This window comes from Gymnogyps californianus, chromosome 1, assembly GCF_018139145.2.
Source record: "Gymnogyps californianus isolate 813 chromosome 1, ASM1813914v2, whole genome shotgun sequence".
NCBI lineage: Eukaryota > Metazoa > Chordata > Aves > Accipitriformes > Cathartidae > Gymnogyps > Gymnogyps californianus.
Genome location: NC_059471.1, coordinates 132,391,880 through 132,414,880, shown reverse-complemented (window position 1 = coordinate 132,414,880; position 23,001 = coordinate 132,391,880). Strand labels below are relative to the sequence as shown.

Here is a 23,001-nt window from a genome sequence, read left to right as displayed (position 1 = left end):
CTGAGGACTTTGTTGCGGGCTTATTGAAAACTAAGGTCTGGTCTACTTGACCAGTGGTAAGACCTGATGAAAAGACAGTTAGGTTCAGCTGGTACACACTTCTGTGCAGACAATCTCTTGCAGTTTAATCCCAGCATGCACTGACTTCTAGTGTAAGTTTTGGCAAAACTGACAGCGTTCAGGGAGTTCTGCCCCCAGCTGATGAGGTAAACAGATGGTCACAGGAATCACATTCGATGAGCGGAGGATTAGCACAGAGCTAAGAAAGGTGAATAAGGCCCCTGAATGCTATCATTACTTCTGAGGAATCACTGGTGAATATAGGCTTTGTTCTTACCTTGATGACACCGGCACAACACCATTGATCTCACTGTGGAAGAAGAATTAGACTGAATGATAAAAAGCATCTTCAAGTTTGGATGCAAATCAAGCACACAGGCAGGCTTGAGGTGAAGTGCAGTGCAGAATGCTGTAGCCTCAACTTTTTCTGGAAATCTATGGAACTTCTTGCTGTGATCACCTTGTCAGCTAAAATACCACCAGATACAGCATGGATCTTTGCAGGTCTAAGGAAAGGGAAGAAACTGTGCGATTTCCCATTATGTTATCTGTAGCGCTCACCTCAAGTCAGTGATGATGTCCTGCAGGTCACCGAGATGAAAAAATACCAAAGCAGATATTCTTCTCACTATTCTGTATCTGTAGCTATATCTTCTAACTATCCATAGACGATGACAAAGGTTTTCAATATAACTGAGTAAGATGGAAGAACTAGTAGAAGCTGTGGAGTCAAGGTGTCCATAGAGACACGGGGAGCCTGGCTGTCAGCCCTTTGTCACTTCCCTCTGTCCTGCAGTGTTGCCCTCAGAGGAAACGAGGGATGGCTGCTCACATTGCTAGTGCTGGCCTAACAATCAGGTGCTGCCTCACTTCCTTCTGGATGACTGGCTGGATAGAGCCAGAGGTACTGGTGTTGCATCCACATAGAAAGCAGAGATGGAGTTATCTCTCCACAGCTTCTCATTGGCAAGTACATTCTTCACTACTCATAGTCAGGCACTGCTGCAGTGGTGGGGAAGAAGCGTGAAAACTGTCATCAGCCTCTGCAAAGATTGTATCATCCGCTAATAATTTATCTTTAGTACTGAACAGTAAAAGGTGACTGGCCAGCAGAAAGTTTGGTGGAGTCCTGAGGACTTGCTCCCATGTGCAAGTATCTTGAACAGAGACTAGAATGCATCGTTTTTTAAAATGGAGCAATAGTAGGAATACAAAATTGCAAAAGCGCAGCTAAAAGATACATGCAGGTTGAAGCAGCCCACAGATCACAGTGCCCAAGGCGGGCAGGAGCAGGGAGAGGCGTTGCAAGTCAACCCCAGGCAGCAGCTACCTGTTTTTGAAATGCTGTTCACAGGGGGAAGGCACCCTAACCGGCGGTAGCTCCAGCTGCCGAGGGAGCTGCGGGGCGGGACGGGGCTGCAGTGAACACGGCTGAGGCTGACCCTGGGCGGCAGAGAGAGGGCATGGCTGCAACGACTGTGCTGCAAAGGCCCCTGAACGCAGAGCCCAGCACATGGCTCCAGCTGGAGAAGGGGATGTCTCAGGACCAGAGGGGCCTGTTTGAACCAGGCCCATCCCTACTGGAGGAGAAGGGCCCAAATCCCCTCCCTGACACTGAGCCAGGAAGGAGTGAAGGGGCCGGGGCAGGACCACCAGGGCTGTGGTGGCCCTTGTGCTGAGATGGGTTCAGACCCAGCAGAGGCTCCACCACCAAATGGGTGCTGGGCGAGCGGTGCACCCACACCCTGCGGTGCAGTGAGATCCCACCAGGCAGGCACGTGCCCCCAGAGACGTTGGTAGGTGGGAAGGGGCTTGGCAGCAGCTGTGCCGTTTGCACCACGCTCACGTCCCTCTGCGCCCTGGGGCCAGGCCTGCAGCCAAACGCAGACATTGGGAGAAAATGACAGTTGACGCCTTGCCCCTCCAGAGACAAGCAACTGTTTGCGCTCCCAGTGTCCGATCTGTTGCTGCAGTCGGACAAGCACAAAGCCACCGATGCTCAGACAAAGTTGGTATTATTGACAGCTCCCAGTCTCGGTGGCTCATTGCGTGATTGCTGAAGTACAAGCTTAAAAAGGAAGAAACGCTAACAGCAGCTTTCAAGGTCTGCAAAGGTAAAAAGACAAATGCTTGACAGATCTCCCCCAGGCAGCCGGTGGGACAAAGAACTGAAGCCCTTGCCTCTTAAAACACTTCCCTGTTGCTGTGACTGATGCTGCGCGGGTCGTGCCTGAAGCCAGGCAGGGCAGGGCGGCCACGGGGCAGCGTACGGTTAGAGCAGTGCTCGGCCGTGGCCAGCAGCCACAGCTTGGGTTCCCCTTCTGAACCTCCGCCGCCTGGTGCCGAGGCCCGATTTCGGTTTCGAGAGCTTCACGATCGCCCTGGAGCTTTATCTTACGTTTGTGCCGTGCCCGCGCTGTAACCGCCTGGCGGAGGGAGGGAGCAGGACCCAAGCACGCTGGTCTCCAGCGCCGGGGGCCATTCAGGTGACTAACACAGGTCTTCTGAGTAACCTTGGGTTCCCCTCCCTACCCGCTGCTGGTCAAGCCACCCCGTCCTTCCGCAAACCAACTTCTACCGATCCCGATCAGAACATAACCTAAGATGTACAGACACAACCGTCCACGCAGGCTGTCTGAAATATTTTTAAACGCTTTTATTTACAGTGCTAGTTGAAAACAATATATATATTTATATCTATCATCCTCGTGATGTCTGTGCCATAGAAAATGCTGTGGCTATATTGCCTTTCATTTACAAAAAATGGTCACAAGAAAATCTGAAGGGAAAATATGGAAATCAAAGTTTGGTCCCCAATTGTTTCTCTCTTGATTTGTTTTAAAAAAGCCTCCAAATTAAAAAAATACGCAGTTCAGATGAAATTCATATATAAAAACAACCCTTATCTTCTGAAAAATTCACGAGGGCCAGCTTGCTGTCATGTAAACTTGGGGGTGGTGGTGGGGAAGCGTAAAATAAATTCTGTGTCCGTGTGTGGTTTAATAGAGCCATTATTTGCTTGTAATATTCTTTTTCTTTGTCTCCCAAGGTTCAGTGGGAAAGCAGATGAGAGGAGGCCTAGGACTGGAAAACGCACCATGAGATCTGTACCCACAGCCTCCTGGACTCAGGGAGGATATCTGACAGCAGGTCTGGGGAGCAGAAGCTGTCAAGAATCTCAGTCATACTAGCAACAAAAAAAGGAGGGCAAGTGAAAAGGGAAGGAGAAGTGCTTGCCGTGTGAGGAGCCTGGCACAGGGGCCTGGCGAGGTTACGTACTGGGCCCCAGGAAACGATGAGATTCTTGAGGGAAGAGGATCAGTTGTAAGTGGGGCACAGCTGAAGGGATGTGGGGGACTGGAATAACTTCAGCTGGGGAATGTCACAGATGGGCTAGGTCTTCGGGTGAGAAGGAAACTGCTGTCTTCCCTGTTTGAGAGCATTTCTAATCTTTCCTCATCTGAGATTGTGTGAAGCCAGAGGCTAACAGACAGTGCAAGCACAGGCTGGAACGGAGGAGGAGAGATGGACGGAACAGAGGAGATGGGAGGGGAGGACTCAAGCTGAAGACCCGTTTTCTGTCTTCTGTCTCTTTGGATCCACTTCATCCTATGTAGGACACGGAGAGGAAAAAAAGGAGTTACCATCAAACAGTCACCATACCAAGGCATATCATTCCTCCACAAAATTCTTACTGCTGCTCTTTCCTCCATGTGGAAATCTCTGTTTGGCCCGCCCTAAATCCACTCCTCTTTAAAGCATCCTTGAGTGCCTCACGCAACTGTTCTGTTGATGGTCATGCTTCAGACATGGACAGCTCCATTTGGAGGGATACCCACGCTGTTACTTTCGGGAGGTCTAAGAAGCCCTAAGAAGTCCAGGCTCACATCACTTCAGACAGACCCTGTGATCCACCCTTACAAGTCCATCTTCTGGCCTGAAGCCCAGAAGTCACAGGTGTTTGAGGGGTCATCGCCCCGCACAATCTCAAGCACCTTGACTCTCAAACACTCAGCACCGTGACTGCTAGTGGAAGGATGTGGATCCCAGACGGAGTCTACAGGGGTTCATTATCCCCTTGCCACATCAGATTTGTTTACCCATCTGCTGCTGAAGCAATGAGACCCGAGTGCAATTTGAGACACTCAGCAGCAGCATCCACATGGATTTGATCAGCATATAGCAGGCGACCTCGTTCCTTCTCACTGCCATTACTCTCACACTATCACTCACCTCTTCCTCCTCTGCAGATCGTTTTTCTGCATGACCATCCTGCTCTTGCCCGTTCTCGTCTCCTTCTAAGCACAAGCAAGAGAGGAATTCACAGGTTAACTGAAGTAGCATTTAAGGGAACGGAATCTCACAGTCAGAGGGCTCAGAGAAGGAATTTCCCTCCATGATCTTCTATTCCCCTGCAGCCTGATTCCTCCCATTCTCCCTATACCAATTATTCCTACCTTCATCCTCATCACCACCTTCTTCTTCATCCACATCATCAGGATTCTCTTCTGCATCCTCTTCAGCTCCATTTTCCTCATCCTGAATGAAACAAATTGGTCAGAGCAGAAATTGGCATCAGGATGACATTTCCACGTCCTCTTTGCTGCAAGCGCAGGAACAATCTCCACAGCTCAAGCCACTTCAGACTTCAGTTTCACATGTGTATCAAGTGACCTCTGCACTGTTACTCGGACACCGTTATTCCCACCATCCCAGCTGAAACCTTCCTCCCACCCAGCCTTCTTTACAAAACCAATCCTTCCAGTCCTTCCCCACCAATATGAACCTCCTTGACTTCCACAAGCTTACATCCTGATAAGCTGCTGCCAGCCCATCCCAACAATCAGAACATCTCTCTGGTTACAGGCTTAGCCTATGCTCGTAGTACATCTGCTTCCAGATCCCTTCTGACCTTCATCAATCTGTGCATTTCCTCACCGTTCCTCCCCCCACCTTCTTCAACTTATATTCCCTATGCACCTCAGGATACTTTAGTGGGTGCAGGACCATGTCTCCTGTGCCACCTTCTCTTAACTCCTACTTGCTCTTGTCTCCATTCCCTTCTTTGATCTTTTTTCTTCTCGCTGGGCCATGCTGACTATGCTAAGTCCTTCAAGGCTCATTCTCCACAATTATCTTATAGCTCGCTCTTCATTTGCCCCTCTCCCTTAGGAGCTCTCTTGGCCTGCCCTCTTTCTTAATCTGCCGTATTCCCTTCGTATTCGTTACCCACAGCGAGCCAGGCTAACCACCTCTTATAAAACCCTCCCCGATGCCTCTAAATCTATCCCTCAGAAGGGCCTCACCTCTACTATCTCCTTCTTCTTTTCTTTGTGGACTGCTTTCTCCTCAAGTTTTTCCTTCTTTTCTTTCATTTCCTATACGCGAGATGAGAAAAACCATTCCGGTGGTCAGCAGCAAGAAAATAAACGGCTGAGATGCTTAAACAAAGAGGGTTTAAAGGAGATGCAGAATAACGGTGAGGAGAGAAAACATATTAGGCGTTAAATCTGCCCGCCCTGACAAAGAAACAGCAGCGAAAACGCGTCAGAGCTACCTTTTAGACCACACACATGTGGAAACCAGAAGTACGGAAGACTCTAATGTTTTTTAAAAGAACCTTGTCCGTCGGATCGAGGCGTTTCCGGCCCTCCCCCGCCACCCGGTGGGGCTGCGCTTTGTGTCCACACAACTTTCCGCCCCCCGGGGGGGGGGGGGGGGGGGGGGGGGGGCCGCCGCCGTTAAACCGCTCCCTAACGGCTCTGCCGCTCTCCCGCCCTGACGGGAGACCCGCCGGCGCGATCCTCCCCGCCCCCCCCGAGCCGAGCCGAGCCTGAGCCGAGCCCAGCGCGCGCGCCGCCCGGCCAATGGGGGGCGGGGGCGGGGCGGGGGGCGCGCGGGCCCGCGCGCCCCCCGCCCCGCCCCGCCCCCCATTGGCCGGGCGGCACGAGGGCCCGCGCGCGCCCCCCGCCGGCCGGGCACCTCAGACGCTGCCGTGCGGTCCCCCGGTGAGGCGAGCGGGCCGGGCGCCCTCCACCCCCCCCGCCCCTCCCCCGGAGCGGCCCGGCTGGCGAGGGGCGGGGGGGGTGTCCGGTCCTCACCTTAGCGCTCAGCTCCGCCGGCGCCTCCTCGACGCGTTTTTCCGACATCCTGGCCCGGGTAGCGAAGGGAAGAGGCCGGTGGGAACCGTGCGAGGAAGCCCCCGCGGGGAGAGAGCGGGGGGGGGGTGGGGGTGTCAGCGGGGGAAGCGCAAAGTCCCAGCGATCCGGAGGCGGCGGGCTCCCGCCCGGGGGGCCAAAGTACCAGGGTCTCCCGCGGTGGGGGGATACGCCGGGGAAGGGGATTTATACACCGCCCGGTGACGAGGGAAGGAGGGACCTGGGGAGGGAGGGGAGAGGGACGGGAGGCGGAGGAGGGAGGGGAGAGGGACGGGCCGCGCCGCGCCGCCGGGAGCGCGGCCGCCAGAACAATGTGCGCTCGGCGCACCACGGGGGCCGGCGGCCGCCCGGCAGCGGGGGCACACCGCGGCCCCCGCGAAGGCGCCGCCTCCCGCTCCGGCGCCGCCCGGCCTGTCGAGGCCAGGCGGGGGCGCGAAGCACGAAAGCCCCGCTCCGCTCTTCCCGCCGAGCCGCGGGGCTGCGGCACCAGGCACTGCCCAGGGGGAGCCGAGCCCTCTGCCCGCCGCCCCTGCAGCACGGCCGGGGCGGGGGGGTGGGAAGCCGCCCGTACAGCCTGGCCGCCCCTCCCGGAGGAACCGTGGGTGGGCGAGGAGCGGTGCTGCGGGGCGGTGTGGGAGGGCAGGGCTGGCGACGGCCGGGCTCACGCGGCCTCCTGCCTGGAATTTTCCACTCCAGCTGCCCGCCCTCCCGCTGGAAGTGCTCCCGGCGCCGGGGCTCCTCCCGCCCGTCCCGCGGCCCTCCCTTCCCCTCCCCCCCGGCACTGGGACCCCGCCGGGCGGGGCGGGAGCGAGGCTGTTTTTCCCGCGCTCTGTCCACGGCGGAGGGAGAGGGCGGGGCCCAGCTCGCGCGCGCGTCGGCGAGGCAGTTGGCGGTGGGGGGAGGGTTAGCGTGCGCATTCCGATTCCCCATATAAGGAGGGACTAATGGGTGGGCGCCTGATTGGGCTATTCAAATGAGCCATCTGCCTGGCAACAGGTTCCCCATTGGCTGCCAGGGATAGGCTCTCTGGTAGGGGGGCGCAGGGACGGCTGCTGCAGTGAGGAGGGAGGGGCCGGTGGCACGTGGGGTGGTGAGGAAGGCGCGCGAGGGACCGAGGGCGTGGGGCGGTGGTGGCCAGCGCCGCGCCCGTTCCCGCGGACAAGGGCGCGCCGTGGGGCACTGCTGGGCTCAGCTCCTGCCCGGGGCCGGCCTGCCCTTCTGTGGGCGCTCCGTGGGGGGGGGGTTGGGGGGCGGGGGGGATGTCTTGGCTGGTGTCCGCGGCGGCTTGTGAGGAGAGGGGCCTGTTTTGAAGCAGCCGGGCAGCGTGGGGCGCGGGCGTTGCGTGCATCCGGTGCTTAAACCGGGGAAGCCCTCGGTGGCGTGAGCGGGGCCGCGCCTCGGCGGTGTCTTCAGCTCTGCGTGCTACTCTACGGTAGCACGGCAGGTGTTAGGGCCGGGGCCCCCGTGAGGCCCCTCCGGCGCCGCGGCGGGCGCTCGGTAGCCCGAGGCGGTGCCAGTCCCCCGCTGACGCTCTTCGGCAAGGGCAGTGCCGGCCCGCTGCCAGCCGAGCCTCCCGCTCCGGCGGCGAGGCGGGCCGAGCGGCGGATCGGGCGGGCAGCATACGGCGTGCAACACTGACCCCTGCTGCCTGCCGCAGCGCCGTGCCCGCCTGCCTTGGAAACCGGGCTCTTCCCGCCTGCTGCCCGCGCTCCTTCCCGGCCCCCGCCGGCCGCGGAGGCGTTGGCGGTGCCTCCGGGCAGGGGGCGGCCCGCTGAGAAGGATCACCACCCAGCTCTGAGTCTCCTTTTAAGCAAAAGTCCTTTCTGCAGAATGGCAGGTTGTGTCTTGCAGCTGCAGGGATTTGTTGCTAACTAAACAGATGTTCTATAGCTACGCTTCAGACCATTGTTTATCAGCTTGAGCGGACCGGGATGACTAAATTCCCTTTACCTTTCTCAGAAGATTTATATTGTCCCACTCTTAGTCACAGGCACACACGAAAAATCTGCATGCATTTGCAAGTCTGTGTACAAATCGAAGCATGCACATGAGTACATATGGATGTACACATGTAGCCATTCTCACAGGTACAAGACAAATGGTTAGAAGTGTGGTTAATCCATCTGGTTGGAAAATGTATTTAGGCACACAAGCCCTTGTCCTTCTGATACAAACTCAGTAAGCCTCTCTGCAAAGTCAGGATTTGGAACTGGTGCTCTGAGTTTAATTGAATATGTTTCAGTTTGAGCATTTAATAGAAAAAGCAATGGGTACTTGTGGAACAGAGAGTGCAATAAGTACATATCTCCTTAAGGAAAGTATGAAAGAGATTGGATAAATTGTGTGTGACAGGGAGGTAGGACGTCCCCACCTTGTCATCTCGTCTCCTCTGCAGCTACAGCTGCTCCTCTCGTGATCTGCTAATCTACGTTCTTCCTAGCTACACACAGTGCATAGTGCCTCCCCCAAAGAAATTGTCATGTAACCCAGACATACAGATCTAGACTAGTACTGAAATAACAAATCGTGAAAATGCATGCATTAATTTTTTTTTTCCCCTGCTACTCTTTCACAAAGCCCCTCTGGCCAGCTTCTCAGGTCTAGCTGCTATCAGCGTTCAAGCCCTGGTTTGGTTCAAGTACCCCTCTTTCATCCCTCTCTTCTGCAAGAAGAAAATCTTAATTTCTGGAGCTACACCAAAAAATAGGAGCCGAAAAAATCTATAAAGTGGCCAGATGTTGTTCCTCTCTGCTTCTGCTTGTCAGGAGATGCATGTCTCATGGCTCTGCTGTTCTCTTCACCGATCCAGGTATTTTTATCCTTTCCTTCACACACTCAACTACTGAAAATGCAAAACTACACCAACATGCATCCCTTGGCAGAGACATTTTCACATTAATGCACAAACAGGCCTTGACACAACATCCCAGAGGGGAGAAAGCAAGGATTATATTCAGTGATGTCGCTGTGCCCAAAGTGCCTTGTTGACACAGACAGCACACCCCCAGATGCAAATAGACAAGTGCCTGTTTGTGTAGGGGAAGCGTGTTTCCAGCAACCTGTAGGATGGGGCTGTTTGGTCAGCTCTGCAAACCGGTGTGCCACCTGTGAGCTCTCCCCCCCCCAGCACCTGCAGCGTGCAGCCTCACATTTTCCCTTCCACACTCCCCACCATATCCTCTTTGCAATTTTTACCTCATCTGTTGCTTCTCAGCTTTTGCCTCCTACCTGTATGCTTGGCAGCATTCTTCCCGCGGCCCTCTCCCTGGCTTCTCTTTGCGACATCCTTTATCCCCCGTACACAATTCATCTCGTGTTCCCCCCTTCGTTTTCCACGTGTCCTGTTTTGCCCTGCGTGCCTGTATCAACTCTGTTTTTCCCCTTAAATCCAATCTGAAATTCTTCTTTGTGCCTTGTGACACGCCCGTTTCTGCATCCCAACTCTTCTTGCCCTTCAGATCCTGATGGTGAGATTCCCTTGGCTTCTAGTGTGCAGCTGCTTCACTCAAGCCCTGACGGCATCCCTTAACTGTCTCACCTAACTGTTCCCTGTGTCTTCAGCTCTTCCATCTGATTTGTGCCACGCTGCCTTTCGTCTGCCGGATCGATCTGCAACTTTTCTCTGCTCCCCTCTCCCATCTGTGTTTTTCCCTTTGTTGCAAATGCAAGTATACTCATTGTGCAGTCTGCAGATACGAATCCCTTTTCAGTATGTTCTGTAATCTTTGCCTCAAGTTGCTTCGCCAACTCAGCAGAATATATTCCATCCTTTTCAGAGTCTTATGTCCTTAGACAAAATGAGGGAGGTGCAGAAGTTACATGATGTATCATTGTTTAGGAACATAGACACTGTGCATGTCTGTCTGCAGCCCGGACAATATGAATGTAATTTTCTTTGTAGAAGAAGTTACAATTTTTGTGCTGTACCCTGTTTGTGCTTTGTGTTTATGCAGGCATGTGCATGTGTTTAGATGCAGTACGTACCTATTTGTGTACAGTGGTGATATTTTCTTTCTGTTACATGCATTTACTTTTGTGAGTATAGAAAGTATGGTACTTTTCTCCTGAGGCATGTGTTAAGCTTGTATGTGTGTGTCTTCATACGTGAGCATGTGCTTGCATATGTGTCTGGGCTTTCATGCGTGGTATGTATTTTTCTGCTTCTAGCATATGCAGGGTGCATGCACCTAGAAGCAAATATTTATGCATTTTGTTTTAATACCTTGCTAGTCCTGTCACTATTCTGTTGGGGGGGCTGACAGGGACTTTTTTGTTTGTGTTGAAGGCTGAACTAACTCTGAGCCATTTTCTGAGCAAAAGCAAAACACAATACTGGGTATTTCAAGAATTTGCTTTCATGAACTAACTCATAAGTGGTTCCGAAACTCTTCCAAACTGCTGAACAACAAAAGAGCAGAAGGTTGTGTATTTGCATTAACTTTTCTTAGATTTACATAAATTCAGATACAGAGAGTATCTGTCCTTTCGCTTACAGTGAAACTAGCAAAATCTCCATGTGCAGAGGGAATGTGTTTGAATGCATTTATGTATTTAATCCACACTGTTCATCTTTCTGTCCTGTGTCCATTAAAAATCCAGGCAGATAATCAGTTTTGTTCTTCTTCCATGATGGTGTATCCTGAAGTCAAGAGGAAATAGCCAAGAATCCAGCCACCAGCCAACTTTGCATTGGGAAATGGCTTCATGAGAGGCCACACATTTAAATAAGCGCTGCAGAGGGCTGGGAAGCAGGGTAGGTAACACGACGAGAGGCAGCAAGAGGAGTAGAAGGGAGTGACGAGGGGCGACACAGCCTGTCGGAAGACTGGAAGGGGGAGGGAGGTTTTCAATTGTGATTTTTGTGAACCTCTCTTTGCTAACACAACACAGATGGAGGTCGTGGTTCTCACTCACAGCGTGACAGACATCCTTAACACGAGGAAAATATTCTGAAAGTAATCGCTGCCACACAACACAAGCTGCAGCCACCACAAGCTGGCTCTAGCATCCCAAATAGGAATTGTCACGTTTGAGGATCAAATCAGGGCTGTCCTTCACTCAGGGTGCCCTTCATCTGAGGTCAGAGTTAGTTGTTGGGTGAGGATTACGTAAGAGGCACAGATGAAGGGAACCAATGAGGAAATGGCTGTGGGTAGCTCTGACTTCTGATAACGAGGATTTCTTTGTCTTACAGGCGTCCACAGGGGCCCTGGAACATTTGGACGCATTAAGAAGCTGTTTCTGTCTTCCTGGCCAAAATGATGGGTCCCTGGAAGCAGCAGGTAACAAGGCATGATTTTTCAGCGTACTGTTTATTTACCTTCCCCACGTGATACTCAGTTTGCTTTTAAAAAGCTTCCACTGTGGCTGCCCCTTTGGCCGACTGTGCCGCTAAGGGCGATGGGGATGCTGGTGGGGAGGCTGCCTGGCAGCAGCCGGCGGTAGGCGGGAGGTGGTGGAGTTGAGGGCAGCGGCGCCACTCGCCCCTCTTCCATTTTGCCCTTCACTCACCTCCTCCTGGCTGCCTGCTGAGCTCCTTCTTCCTCCCCTTCCCCCCATCCTCCACCGCCTCCAGCACAACCTGGGCAGCTTAAAAAAAAGGAAGAAAGGAAATGGAGAGACGTACTCAACAGCTTTTATTCATGACAAAAACAGAAGCAGCCTAAATAGAGGATGTGACAGGAGTGAGATGGGAGTCTTGCTTTTCATTCATGCCCCACGTGCTTCGTTATTCTAACCTAGCAAATGGCCATCCCCTTGGTGCACATTAGACATAATGTAGTGCATACTATACAGAAACCTCTCCCACAGGTAGTGCAGTGACACAGCTTCTGCATTCCCCAGAACTGCGGGCTTGTCCATGTTCCAGAAAAAGGTTGCGTTTCCAATTCCTCCTTCCAGCGTTTGCCACCAGCACGATTATTTGCAAGCTAGATTCCCTCGAGGTTTGCTGAACTGGTAATACCACTGGTAATGCAATCTTTGGTAACATAGGTTCAGCAAGTGTAAGGACTGCCTGTAAGGCTACAGAAATACCCAGTAAGACTCACAGCCTCGGCCCCCAGTCTCATGAACTCAGCCCTTTGGGTTGCAGGCCACTTGTAGAGGAGCAGCATTAGGGACGGAAAAAGGATCTGCAAAGCAATATTTGTTCCGAACTCCGTTCTGTTCCTTCCCTATCTCTGTGTTTGGAAGGCAGCAATGCTTGACTTAGTATTTGGAAAAAACTGAGGGAGTCGTTACCATCTCTAGGACATTCCAGGAGTGGGAGGATCACTGGTATCTGGGGGAAAAAAGAAAAAGGAAAAAAAAAAAAGATGCTTATGTTCTTGCCCAAGAAGCTCTTTACCTGCCTTTGAATCCTGCCACTCGAGGTCAGCTCCATGCACTCTAACCAAACACCAGGAGAGCCTCGGAGCAGAAGGAAAACACACCAAAGAGGAAAGGCTTTCCAGACTGGAGGTCTCTGAAAGATGATTCAGGGTTGCAAAAGAAGCGGCAGAGAGGCTGAGGCGGCATTAGCAGAGGCTCTGTGTGAACCTCTGTGCTCGCAGATCAGCTCTGAGCTGGTGACAGGAACGTGTTTCAGCAGCTCACCTATGAACAGCCTGCCTAAGGAGCACTGCCCCAGAGGTTTGTCACTGCTTAGCCCGTGCCCTGCCCACAGGATCTGTCTCCACCTCACGATCCTGCACCATTGTGCTATCCACAGCTTCCCTGTTGGGGACATGAGTTTCAGCCTCTGAAGAATGCACGTACTGGATACAGTGGACGACATCTGAAGAGTCTTCTGCACAGGCACGGGCACGGGCCTCCAGCGAGAGGTCTTCAGTTCTTTCCGGACACCAAGCAGTTTTGAGACCTGCTGTAGCAAGATCAATTGCCAGGTCCCCTGTGCATTCCGCCACGTAACGCACGCTACCGGGTCATTTTCCTCTGTCAGACTCCAAAATCCAAGGACGTGGCTCCCGCCACAACCCAGGAGTTCGATTTCTCAACCACATCTTGCAACCTGCTCTTTCCAGTCCTCTGGCACGGGTTTAGCCTGGCTCCCGCACATACTGGGCAGGATGCAACAGTCAACAAAAACGCCACTAAGGAAGCGTGCCCTGGTCTCAAGCTGGAATGAGGCAGTCCGCCCTCTTCCTTTTAATCCAGCGGAGCCGGCAGTAGCTGAAGGCAACCACTGTTCCCCAGGGATGGTGACAGAGGCCATCACCCCACTGATGTGTGGAGGTTCCCCGCCACCGCTGTGGGTGCACACACCGAGTACCTGTGCTTCGTCTGTGGCTCCCGGCGTCTGCCCCGGGGCAGTGACGACCCACAGCCGGCTTACGAAGTACCCTCCCCCTTCCTGCCCGGCAGAGCAATCTGTCGGTGCTCTCGGCACAGGCGAGCAGATCTGTCGGTGCCCCTGACATGCCCACGCTGCGCAGGAAGCCCGGGCGAAGTGCGGTCCCTGCGGCAGCCCAGGCGTAGCCGCGGACTCTGGCAGTGAACTGACTGGTCACCAACCGGTAACTGGGGTTATCGTTACTGTGAGCTGCCAGGTGGCAACCTCCGTCTCCTCTGTCGTGTCCCCTGGCCGGTGAGCGTGGCAGAGGCACCCGTGACCGCGCTCCCTCTCGTTCTGATCCTTCGAGTGCTCCCCTCGCCCGCCAGCCGCCCCTCCTCTTACCGAGGCGGGAGGTGAGCGACACCCCCCGTGCCGTCCGCCATCGCCTCTGCCCGAGGAACAATGGCCCCTTGTGACTGGGGCATGTTTTCACTTGCTGCCAGCTGCAGCTCGCTCCCGGACCCGCCAGGCACTGCCGTGCGCCGCGCCGGGTGGCGTTAGCGGCACCCCGCCGCTCCGGTGCCCGCCGCTGCCGCGCCGCGGCCTCCCAGACGGTAAGGCGGGCTGAGGAAGCCGCCGCACCGGCGTTCGGCCTACGACCCTCAGGCCCGGGGCGTCCTCCTCTGGCTGGCCCTGCAGAGCCGGGCCCGGGGCGCCCCGCCGGCAGAGGCACGGCTGTAGGGGGGGCGGGGCTGCCCTCACGGTGCGCAGGCCGGCCGGGCGGTGCGGGCTCCGGGGTGGCGGCCCCCGGGCCTACCAGCCGCGCCGCTGGGGGGGGGGGCGCCTGGCGCCAGGGGGCGCTCTGCCGCGCAGCCCTTCCGGCCTGGCCGAGCTTCAGGGCCGAGGCGAGGGGCGGGGCCCCCCCTTTCCCCCCTCGCCTTCCCCCCTCGCCTTCCCCCGGTAAGCGCGTCGCCGCCCGGGCCGGGCCGAGGCGGGGCAGGCGCGCATGCGCGGGGCGAGCCGGCTGGCGCGGGCGGGGCGGCAGGGGCGAGCGCGGTCCCAGGCCGTGATGGGAGCGGAGGCGTGAGCGGCCCGCAGGCGTCCTGCTGCCGCGGAAGGGGAAGGGCTGCGCTCTCCGCTCGGTACCCACCGGCGCGCCGGCAGGCAGGAGAAGGGGCGCGGCGGAGGGGGCCGGGGCGGGGCCTGGGCCTGGGCCCGGGTCCGGGCCCGGGCCCGGGCCCGGTGCTGGGAGGGCCGCGGCGGGGGGTCGCGCTGCCATCACCTGCCCGGGATGGGGGGGAGGCCCGGGGGGGGGCCGGTTCAGCTGCTCGTCCCTTCCCAGGCCTTCTGCTTCGGCTGTGCTCACTCCCCCCCTCTCCCCTCCGCAGAGGCCGCCCCCGCCCGAGGGAAGCATGTTCCGGCTGATGAGGGATGGCGAGCCGGAGGACCCCATGTTTGCCATGTGAGTCGAGCTGGGCATCCTCCGGGGGGGGCGGCCTGGATCATCCCCGGGGGCGGGGGGGCAGGTGTGCGCTACCCTCGCGTCCGAATAGGCGGGCAGAGGGCCTTCCGGGCTGCGGGAAATACCGCAGCGCAGGAGCTGTCTGGAGAAAAACACAAACGTTCTCTGGAGGGGCAGCACAGGGAATAACCTGGTTCGCCTTGGTCTGATTTCTGTGATACTAGAGCATGGTCTTGGAGGAAAGCGTAATGAAATAAAGTAGGCCAAAAGGCATTGCAACAGTCTGAGGAAGAGAGGGCTGGAATACCTAATCTTTTTCTTTGCATAAGGATTTTTTTTTTCTTATGCCGAGTAGGGTTTCAGTTCAGATAGATAAAATCTGCTGTTCCGTCCAGTGTTTGTTGCTGTTCTGCACAGGAAATCATTAATGGAGCTGGAGAAGACTGCTAAAGCAGTTGTCAAGTTGTAAGGAACCGAGTAAAGAGAAGACAACAAGTAGTTTTGAAATATGAGTCTTGAAATCTAGCAAAGGTCCCAAGAACTCTTATTGGAATTCCTTTTACTGAATGTTTTTGTTTCTGTCCACCGTCCAGAAATTGGATGCTATTGATAAATTTTGGCAGTGAAACTAAGTAGGCAGTCCGTGCCAAAGCGGCTAAGGAATAACTGTAATACAGTAAGAATTTGATTATGTTAAGCATGGCACTACTAGAAATTTGGTGGAATTAATTTATGTAGAAGAATAAAGTCCATTTTTTGCTTATAAAATTGGTAGTAAGAATTTTATCAGTTGTAAACAAATTAGCAGGAGAGGAGACCTTGATGTCCCAGTTACTCACAGAATGACTGTATGTTCTCATTGATGTGGCAGATATGAGTCTACCTTTTATTATGGGAAGTATTTTCAGTAGAGACAGAAAAGTATTGGTTTGTGGTAGGTGCTTTTGTGATCTCAGGAATATTTTATGCTGTTGAGGTTATTCACGCTTGAGAGGGATAAGTGCGGACTATAAGATGTGCAGAGAAATGCTATGGTATTTCCCAGACTTTTTTTACTGTGGCCACTGTATTCTGTGACCATTTGTCCTTATTCTCCTTTTTCTCTCCTTGCTCCTCCAGCAGATGTGAGTGCGTACAGCCCTCAAAGTAGAGGCTGCAAAAGAAGGAAGGGAAGGAAAACCAGTTAGGGACCCCAGTTATTGTTCTCTTTCTCTCTCAAATCCACAAAAGCTGTATATGATGTCAACCTCTTGACAGGTGTACACATAACATTGTAGGAAAATAGCAGATGAAAATTACTTGGGGTGGAGGGATGTCACGCAGTGTCAGGCCATACAGTCCGTTCTGGAGGTTTCAGTCTTGCATTTGAGTGTGTTTGTGCACGTGTGTGTGTAGGGGTGAGAGGACAATATCTAGGATCGCGTGCTCTCTGGTCCCATTAAGTGTAGTCCTCTCTTTGCAGCCAGGAGGGTCTTCGTGCACCTCCCTGGAAAATGAAGAACCGCTCTTCTAGAAGGGTTTGATTGTTTCGCAGAGCGGTTAACGTAAAGGGTTTTGATGACACAAGAGGAGATGAGTATGAAATGATGGTGGTACACAGACTGCAGATCTAAGAAGTGGTTTTCATCTGTTATAGCAGTGAGGTTCTGGAATGGCCTTGGCCATGCTTGGCCCTAAAGTGTTAGTGGGAGCAGAGCACCAAACTACTTCTGAACAGACATCAGTTAGCGCCTGAGGGGGATTCTGTGGTGTAATACCTTCTATTACAAGAAATAAGATGGGATCCAGAGGTCCCTTCCAGCCCCAAGGATCACCATAAGCAACACAGTTCTTGGGATTCTGGATTTTCAGTTTGCAAAGGAATGTACAGTTACATAAGAGAAACTCAGATGGGTGGATTATGCAGGGCTTTGTCTTCTGTTATCCCTTCCTCACCATTGTTCTCTCAACCTTTCCGAAAGGGACCCTTTTGCCATCCACCGGCAGCACATGAACCGCATGCTTTCTGGAAGTTTCGGGTTCGGCCCGCTCCTTGGCATCACTGATGGGACCACACCTGGGGCTCGCCAGGCTGGCCGTAGGATGCAGGTAAAAGAGGGGCTGAGTACACGATAGGATTTCTTAAACTGCCTTGTTAGCTTCTACCTTCCACTGTTACTGGGTTGGGAACGCCCTTCACCTTCACATGGATGGTGGGCACAGAATTAATCTCTAAAACAGTGGCGTTCTTGTCCTTTACTCCACGTGCATTAATACATTGAACGCAACTGCGTTCTAGGATGAATGGGAGGAAGGGAAGAAATACATGTTATTTCTCAAGGACGTAAATCAGTATAACTGGGAGAAATTCAGCAGCATCACCTTCTGTCTGGTTTGTTAGGGTAGTATGGTTTGAACCGCCATGAGTCTGTGGGGCACTTTCTTGATCTGTTTGTTGGGCCTATGTGTTCCCAGTTCTGTTTCTGAGAAGGATGAGGGTGTTCTGAGGAGAATCTAGTGTTTGGCTGTTGCAAGGTCATTCTCTGTTCTGTTTTTCTGTTGTCCTGGCAGGCAGGAGCTGTTTCACCCTTTGGGATGCTCGGCATGGTAAGTTCTCTGTTTTTCTGGGTCAAATTAGAGGCTTTCCAGGTAGTGGCTCCGTACTGAGATTCATCAGCGCTGTGTGCAACTGGTGCTAAAATGTAGCTGTCTGTGAGCAAGACCATCTATCCTAGCAGGTTGTTGAGGGTGGGAAGGTGTGAAGAGACCAGAATGAGCTCTAGATTTATAGTAAATGGAATACGGAACAGGGTATTGAACTGAAACTGGAGGCAGGTTTCTCTTGGACCTCTCTCATTGAGTTACTATATGACTTCAGGCCTTTCCCTTGTTTCCCCTCTAGTGTTTTAATCTAGTCTGTGACCTGTTTTAGAGGAGAGATTCTAACTCTGTTTATATGGGGAGGTTGTATTTGCACCTTGACCAGAGAAGAGCCCTAAAGCTGTTATAGCACAGTATTTCATAGGAATTGGGACAGTTAATATCTGGGAAGAGCCGATAGTCTCTTAATAACGTCATATGCCTGAAAAGAAGCTGCGGATCTGTTTGGAGGTAATGGAGGAACTGTGATGACGTGAGGAAAAGACTTGGCCATCAATAGGCAGAGGTGATCATTCAACATCCTTTGCCAGTGGTGGTGGATGGAAAAGCCAACAGAATACTTCAGGTGAACAGGACTGCAATGAGACTGGCTGTGTGTATGTGAGAACACAGTGCTTGTAGCATGCTGATCTCCATCATCTACTAAAGTAATACAGTGGAAATAGGTTATTCCAGATCCAGCAACTTTAGCTGCCTTACTCTGCAGGATTGCCTCAGTGAAAGAGACTACGCGTCCTGGAATTGTTGTAGCTCAGAGAAGGATTAATAAGAATACAAACAGATAGACTTCAAAGGGTAATAACATTGCGTGTGAGTACTGCTCTGCTGGAAATGAGAACAAGAGGCTACTCGAGGAAACAAAAAAATCAGCAAGTTTAAACTGACATAGTAATTTTGTTTACATATTGCACAATTAACCTGTGAGACCTGCTGGCCCAGTATATTACTGAAGCTTTTAGGTTTGCAAGATTAAAAAGTCAGGTGTTTGTAGGAAAAATAAGAAAACTTGTTATTATGTTAGAATACAATCAATGGAAGCTTCCTTGTGGTTTAAATTAAGAGTTGACAGTGATGAGGTGAAAACATCATCGAGGATGACTGTCTTAAGGTTAAGATCACTGTTAGTGCACTTCCTGAGATGTCTTCTCTTAGCTTTGCTGAGTGCCTGGACTCACAAACCCCAGTGCATCGGGAGTCAGACCCAAACTAAGAGAACAACCTTTGCTGTATCCAGAGATCTGGAGAGCCAGAACACTTGGGCAATGCAACCTGAGAGAATGGAGAGAACAGCAACCCCAAATCCTGTTTTTTTTCTGCACTACTGAAAGAAAGGGAAAAGAACAAGGTTTTTCTTCTTAGACAGCGTTTTTTTGTCCCTTGCAGATAGTTTGTTGTTCTTTCCTCCTGTGTCTTTCCAAATTGACTATTCTTGTGTTCTCTTTTCCTTTTTATCAGGCAGGTGGCTTTATAGATATGTTTGGGATGATGAACGACATGATTGGAAACATGGTAAGAACCCTCCATAAACCAGTCTGTATTGAGGGGAGTACTGCGGGTGCTCCTGCCATCCCCTCTAATGTCTCCCATCTTATTGTGCTGCTTTGGTATGGGCTGTGCTTCAGCTGCCTAGGTGGCAGAGGCTGTAAGCCTTGCTTCGTGACCAGGATTCAGTGATAGAGGGCTTGTTCCTGAGGCGTACCCTCTGAGTGCAGGGAGGAGAGATGGGTGAGGAAGGAAGTGTGGGGGTAGACTTGTTTAGCAAGAAACAAGAATTAATTTAACAGGAAGATGTATTCTCCGGAAAAATAGACCCATGGGAATTACATTCTTTCCATTGTAATTTCTTCCTACTTCGTTGTACAGAGAGAGAATTAACTGCCATCTCTTCTTCCCTCCCCTTCCTTCTTTATGCTGTTCCCCATTTCTTCATGCAGGAGCATATGACAAGTGGTGCTAACTGCCAGACATTTACCTCCTCAACTGTCATCTCCTATTCCAACCTGGGTGATGGGCCCAAAGTCTATCAGGAGACCTCAGAGATGCGTTCAGCACCTGGTGGGGTAAGGAGGAGGCTGCAGTGCGTCTTCTCAGCATGAGGCTGCTGGTTTTGCTGTGGGTGGATAGACTTCATTTGGTGGCTCGGTGCTGGCCACCCACAGCACTTCTGCTTTGCAGTCAGTTGCAGTTCGAGGAGCGCGTTGTGACTCACTGAACCATGCTGAGGGTCACTGGGAGGGGATGGGAAGTGCTGGTGGGGGGGAATCCGTTTTTCCCTCTTCATTATGTTGCGTCTGACATCCTGGGAATGGTGGCAGTGCAGCGTGACTGAAATACTGCAGGCAAGAATGAGAGTGCCTTATGGGGCTGGGAGAATGAATTAAAATGTTGATCCTACACGGGAATCTGCCCTCAGATCCGTGAGACTAGACGGACCGTAAGGGACTCGGACAGTGGCTTGGAACAAATGTCGATTGGACACCACATCAGGGAGCGGGCCCACATCATGCAGCGGTCCCGGAACCATCGCACGGGTGACCAGGAGGAGAGGCAGGACTACATCAACATGGATGAAAGTGAGTACTGACCGTGTCCTCCTCCCAGCAAACCCAGGTGCTCCTTCCCCACCTCCTCCCCATCTGAGCTTGTTCTTTCTTTACATAGGTGATGCAGCCGCGTTTGATGACGAGTGGAGGCGAGAGACATCCCGTTTCCGGCCGCAGCGAGGGCTGGATTACCGACGTCATGAAGGCAGCAGTGGCCGTCGGGCTGAAGGGACTCGTCTTGCGATCCAGGGCCCTGAGGATTCTCCCTCCAGACAGTCCCGTCGGTATGACTGGTGAACCCAGAGCAGACCTTGTGGGGGGTGCAGCGTGGCCACCCCCAAATCTACCTACACGCTCTTGTAAGTCTTAACAAGTTTTTTTCCTTGTCTTCCACTGTGTGGTTGCCTCTTAGCAAAATGATTTTTTTTTTTTTTTTATTGCCCCAATCTTACATTATTTTGAAGTGTTGTTTGGAAATGGGTTTTACCACTTAATCTAGAGAGCAGGGGAAGATGTGAATTTTGAGAAAATACTGTTCTGAATGGGAAGGTGGAAGCTGTTTAAGTTAGCTTTGTCATCAACAAAAAGTGTGGTGTCAGCCTTAACTGATGGTTGAAATGGTGTGAAATGATGTAGGATCGCAATCTGTAGAGTGTTCATACTGTCATTGTGTAGAACTTAGAGACCATTTGCTGTCAGTCCAGTTTGAAATATGAGTAACTGCTGGTGTCTGCTCTCCTGTGTTTTGAATAGGGTTGACTAGGATGTGATCTAGTGCTTGAAAAGGGACCTTTTCCCTTTCTTTTTGATGTCTAGATATCAGGTTTAAAGATGTCTTTATCTGTCTTCTGTGCTGCTTTCTAGTCACCACTTACTCTTTTTATGTTCTCTGTTTCCCTTCCTCCCAGGTACAGACAGTGAAACTCTGAAGCCCCTTCAAAGCACCACTTGGACCCTCCTCAAATTTAGTATTAACCTCCCTCCCACTTAAGAATTGAAACAAAGCAACTAATCTTCTGCATTGCTCTTTTTTGCCCCATTTGGGTGCTGCAGTGGGGCGTGGGGAATCTCACTGATGTGCAAGGAACGCATTAATTGCCCATTCCCTTTCTGCTCTCCCTTGGTTCTGTTCTTTCTGCCAGTAGTGGTGGGCATGAGGAGCTGCCACCTTGCCTCTTCCATCCTTTCCACTCTTTCTGTGCTGGGTTGGGCTGGTTCTGAAGTTTGTGTTTAGTCCCCTGTGAAAGAAATATGAGGGAATTCTGCTAGAACCCCGTGTCGGTCCCCTCACCGGGACAGAGGCTTCCATTCCCCTCCTGCTCCTTGGTGCAGCTATGGAGAAGCAGAAGGATGTGTGCGTTAGAGAAGGGAGAAGCAGAACAAAAGCTGGATCAGCCTGTGGGCCCCCCCCGCCGACCCCTCTTCAATCAGCTCCCCCACTTTTTTAATTTGTGAAACTTGTAACTAGATGTTTACTGAATAAAGAAACAAACTGTAAAGAATTGTTGGATCAGTCTTTACCTTCAGCTGACCTAATTGTGCCTGCTGTGGAATTAAGTAACCTCTTTCATATCCTTGGGAAATTGAGGAGAAACTCGGTATTTAATTCTAAGGCTTTATTTTCTTACAGAAAAGAGCCTTGCAGCCTTCCCATATAGTTACAAAGTGAGATAATGTTCAACATGGAAATTGTGAAAGAAGACCCAAGAACCCACTGTTTGCAAAAATACCCTTTAATTGCTGTAGTTTTGCTGTGCACTCACAGGAGGCTGGCTCGTCTTTCTTGCTGCCTGGTCATCTGCGCAGCCCTGAATTGGGCCTCTGGGGTTCCTGCACGGCCAGGGAATATTTCCATTATTTTCTTACTATTTCTTTGCAACTGAGGCTGACGTTGTTACGAATCACCTTTTCTTAACTTCTTCAGTATTAGGTGAAACTTGAGAGGCATTAGGAATACAGGACTAGAGAAGATCTCCTGGGTTCTTGGGCCGGTTTCCTGCTCCAGCACGCACCCTTATGTAAACCTTTTCATCAACTCGTTTGGAACAGAAGGCAGGAAATTGATGCGTGACTGACTGACACCTGGCAGTGGTGTGCCGGGATCTTGCCACGTATCCCCATGTTGTACGTGTGGGCACTAACAGAGGGACAGACACCCCGCTCAGGACTGACTATCTTTCCCTGAAAAAAGAATGTGGAATCCAGCCCCTGGAAGCTTAGGGCAGAGTTTGCGCATGTTCCACCCTTCAAGGAAGTGCAGGGCAGAGCCTTAGCTGATGGCAGGCTCTGTCCCCGCTTCCCAGCGCTGTTTTGTCCCATAGCAAACCCCAGTAGGAGTCCTGGTCTTCAGGTGATGGCTCCACGTCCGGGTGCAGTTGGAGAGGTTTCCCCGGCATCTGGGAGAATGAAGGGAGGGACCTCGGTTGAGACAGTGAAGTAAGTGTTGCGGGGGGATAAGCCAGCTGCCTCTGGGAGTGGACTGGGTTTCTGGAGATGTCAAGGCAGGCAAGGAGAGCAAGGCCGAAGGAGGAGCTACACAGAACAAAGCAGGGCTTGGGAGAGATTTAGTGGAAGACAAGTCGTCTTGGGGTTGCCAGACTTTGAAAGAAGGAACTGGAGCAACAGCAGCCCTCGTGTCAGTGGTAGTCTTGAGCTGGTGTGAGATCTGGGACCTGGTGTTTTGATCCAGTGAAGAACCAGCTGAGCTCAGAAAGGTGTTTACAGCATCGAGGCAGTGGTGGTAACCAGCCGCGAAGTCCTGGCCATTCTTTGAGGCAAGGTCTGAGAAAGAGAACAGGGAGATGGGCGTGGTGGTGGTGGGCATTAACTTGGATGTTTAAGATGTGAGGATCCATTCCCCTT

The 23,001-nt window shown here is 52.4% G+C and overlaps 2 protein-coding genes across 8 annotated transcripts; one reads left to right on the top strand and one right to left on the bottom strand.

Moving 5' to 3' along the window:
• Positions 1-3,543: 3,543 nt before the first annotated feature.
• Positions 3,544-6,335, bottom strand: PTMS (parathymosin). 2 transcript variants are annotated; one of them, XM_050903714.1, is made up of 5 exons: positions 6,162-6,335; positions 5,367-5,438; positions 4,518-4,599; positions 4,294-4,358; positions 3,544-3,669 (listed from the first exon to the last, which is right to left on the bottom strand). In XM_050903714.1, exons 1-5 carry the CDS (start codon positions 6,207-6,209, stop codon positions 3,619-3,621), a joined length of 318 nt encoding a protein of 105 aa, XP_050759671.1. In that variant the 5' UTR covers positions 6,210-6,335; the 3' UTR covers positions 3,544-3,618. The 2 variants fall into 2 exon arrangements, with proteins under 2 accessions (XP_050759671.1, XP_050759674.1); XM_050903717.1 differs by lacking the exon at positions 6,162-6,335 and adding an exon at positions 5,618-5,696.
• A 2,069-nt stretch (positions 6,336-8,404) lies between these two features.
• MLF2 (myeloid leukemia factor 2) lies at positions 8,405-21,635 on the top strand. 6 transcript variants are annotated; one of them, XM_050893520.1, is made up of 11 exons: positions 8,405-9,027; positions 10,864-10,971; positions 11,413-11,500; positions 14,883-14,956; positions 16,918-17,044; positions 17,507-17,542; positions 19,052-19,105; positions 19,531-19,656; positions 20,010-20,169; positions 20,258-20,498; positions 21,048-21,635. In XM_050893520.1, exons 3-10 carry the CDS (start codon positions 11,477-11,479, stop codon positions 20,434-20,436), a joined length of 780 nt encoding a protein of 259 aa, XP_050749477.1. In that variant the 5' UTR covers positions 8,405-9,027; positions 10,864-10,971; positions 11,413-11,476; the 3' UTR covers positions 20,437-20,498; positions 21,048-21,635. The 6 variants fall into 6 exon arrangements, with proteins under 6 accessions (XP_050749477.1, XP_050749486.1, XP_050749494.1 ...); XM_050893529.1 differs by having other exon boundaries at positions 11,109-11,500; XM_050893537.1 differs by lacking the exon at positions 8,405-9,027 and having other exon boundaries at positions 10,818-10,971.
• Positions 21,636-23,001: the final 1,366 nt, after the last annotated feature.